The sequence below is a fragment of the Lepidothrix coronata genome, unplaced genomic scaffold (assembly GCF_001604755.1).
Source record: "Lepidothrix coronata isolate B3197 unplaced genomic scaffold, Lepidothrix_coronata-1.0 Scaffold416, whole genome shotgun sequence".
NCBI lineage: Eukaryota > Metazoa > Chordata > Aves > Passeriformes > Pipridae > Lepidothrix > Lepidothrix coronata.
In genome coordinates this window covers 170,649-173,087 of record NW_016690596.1, presented here as the reverse complement: position 1 = coordinate 173,087, position 2,439 = coordinate 170,649, and the positions used below count along the sequence as shown (strand labels likewise).

The window sequence follows — 2,439 nt, the reverse complement described above, 5'->3', positions numbered from 1 at the left end:
CCCAGGTTGCTCCAGCCTGGATGATCCTAAAAGTCACAGAAACACACATTTTGGGGTTGGAAGGGACCTTAAAGACCATCCAGTTCCCATCCCAACACCTTCCACCATCCCACGTTGCTCCAGCCTGGATGGGGGAACTCTGGAACGTTCTTCCCCTGGAGGCAGAGAGTTCTTGGGGACAAAACCGAACATTTCGGAGCTGCGGGCGGTCGATCCAGCCTCGTGGACAATTCCAGGTGTTCCCCCGGCCGGGAATCTTTGCCCTGCCTCCCCTCAGCACCCCCTGATCCCGTTTTTCCCCCCGTTTTCTCCCGGCAGAGACCCCGCTGAGCCTGTCCCAGCTGTGCAGGGTGACGGTCCGGAAAGCCGCCGGGCAGAGGGCCCTGGAGAAGATCTCCAAGCTCGACATTCCCCCCCGGCTCATCCAGTACCTCTCCTACAACTGACGGGGAACGGCCGGGAAGGAGAATTCCCCGGAATTCCCGCGCCACCAAGGGTCTTCTCTTCCTCTTCTACCTCCCCCCCCCTCCAAGAAACTCAAGTTTTAATTTAAAGCAAAACTGGTGTAAATAGTATTTCTGAGGCCGCGCTTCCTTCCGCTCCGTGGGCAAATCCCGGGAATGCTCCTGGGGGGAGGGAGATTGGGGGTTTTTTAGGCTGGTGGAACGGGATTGATGTTCCCTCTTTTTCCCCGTGCTCCAGCCAAGGCTCCCTTTGGAGCCAGGGGGGAAGAAATGGATACCCCTGGAACGGGATTCATCCGTCCCCTTTTTAGATTCCCGTGGCCGGGATGACGGGGAATGATCCGGGACACCTGGAATGGCTCCAGGACACCTGGAATGGCTCCAGGACACCTGTCCCTGTTGGCTGCACTGGGATAGGGGAGGGAATGACCTTGGATTTGGGTGGTTCTCCAGAGGATCCACACCCAGGGGACAAAGCTCAGGACCCCCCGGAGGCAAATTAAGCCCCCAAATTAAGCTCGGGGCTAATTAGAGGCTCTTCCCGGCTTTTCCAGGGGGATCCACAGGCTTTGGCTCCGCACCAGGATTAAGGAAAAACCGCTGCCGGGTTCGGCTTCGGCTCCTTCCTCCTGTGCCGAGCGTCCCCCCCATTCCCAGGCTCAATTCCAAGCCCAGGGATTCTTCCCTGCTCCCAAAATATTCCCTCCGCTCCGTGTGCAATAAGTGGGACACATCCCAGGGGTGTATCCCTGCGGGATCTGCCTGGAATTCTGGGGGATTTTTAGGTTGATTTTTTTTTTCCCCCCCTCTCCAGAGTTTGGCAGCCCCGGATTCCCGGGCTGGAATTCCTGGAGCTTCGTCCTTAGGGAGCCAAAACCATCCAAAACTTCCAGAGGGACCGTTCCCTGTTGTCCTGGGTCGGAATTCCACGGGATCCTGGGATGGGATGGAGCTCCCTGAGGAGTCCCCCCCTGACAGATCTTAGCGCTGTGATGGGAACAAATCCCTCCAAAACGGGATGAACCCCCCCCCCCCTTGTCCGAGGTGGAATCCGGGGCTCCCGACACCATTCCCGCCGGGATCTCATCCCAACAAGTCGCTTCCAAGGGGTCTCCTCCTTGGGAAGGAGGATGCAGGTTGGGAGAGCCGGGATGAAGGACTTTATGGGGAGCAGAAAACCACTTTATTTTTCATTTTTAATTAGATTTTCCCCCTCCCCACATCCCTTTTTCTTTTTGTGCCGGATCGGGAAAAATTCCCAAGAAAAATTCCCAACATCCCGCTCTTCCAATCCCGGGTTTTTTTGGTGTTTCAAATCCCAGAAATGTGAAGCTCAGGGAAAGCCCTCCAGGTTGGTTGGTGTGGGATTCATGGATGGGAATTTTAGGGAATAGTTTGGCTCGGAAGGGGCTTCCCGAGGCCGTTCATTCCAACCCTTTTTGTTGGATCTTCCCAGGAAAAGCTTCTCCCGCCCAGCTGACGGATAAACACGGATTGGGAAAGCGCAGCCGGGGTGAAAAACTCTCCTTTTGGGTCAAAAATCTGATTATTAAGTTGCTTTTTTAACACTGACACAGCAATAAATCCCAAATTTCCGGCGGGAAAGCCAAAAAAATTCCTTGGACAACCGAGAATAAAATTCCAGGATCCTCTTCGTGTCGTCTTTGGGGGTTTTTTTCACCCTCTCTGTTGAGTCCTGAAGTTCAGTTGTTGGGTTTAAAGCTCTTTTAAACTAGGTTTTAAATTTCTTTGTGTTAAATCTCTTCATTTTAAATTGATTTTAAATCTCTTTATTTTAAATTGATTTTAAATCTATGTATTTTAAAATGCTTTATTTTAAATCTCTTTATTTTAAATTCCTTCATTTTAAATCTCTTCATTTTAAATATTTTCATTTTAAATTGATTTTAAAACACTCGGTGTTAAATTTTTTTATTTTAAATTCCTTCATTTTAAATCTCTTTATTTTAAATTG

At 50.8% G+C, this 2,439-nt stretch overlaps 1 protein-coding gene across 1 annotated transcript in view; it reads left to right on the top strand.

The window, feature by feature from the left end:
* Positions 1-2,119, top strand: part of ASB13 (ankyrin repeat and SOCS box containing 13) — a gene marked incomplete at its 5' end in the record, with an annotated part of 5,807 nt that extends 3,688 nt beyond the window's left edge. The window contains 2 exons of the mRNA XM_017839449.1: positions 84-236; positions 319-2,119. Of these exons, the coding sequence (XP_017694938.1) occupies positions 84-236; positions 319-446 (281 nt within the window). The remainder of the gene's footprint in view (positions 1-83; positions 237-318) is intronic.
* Positions 2,120-2,439: the final 320 nt, after the last annotated feature.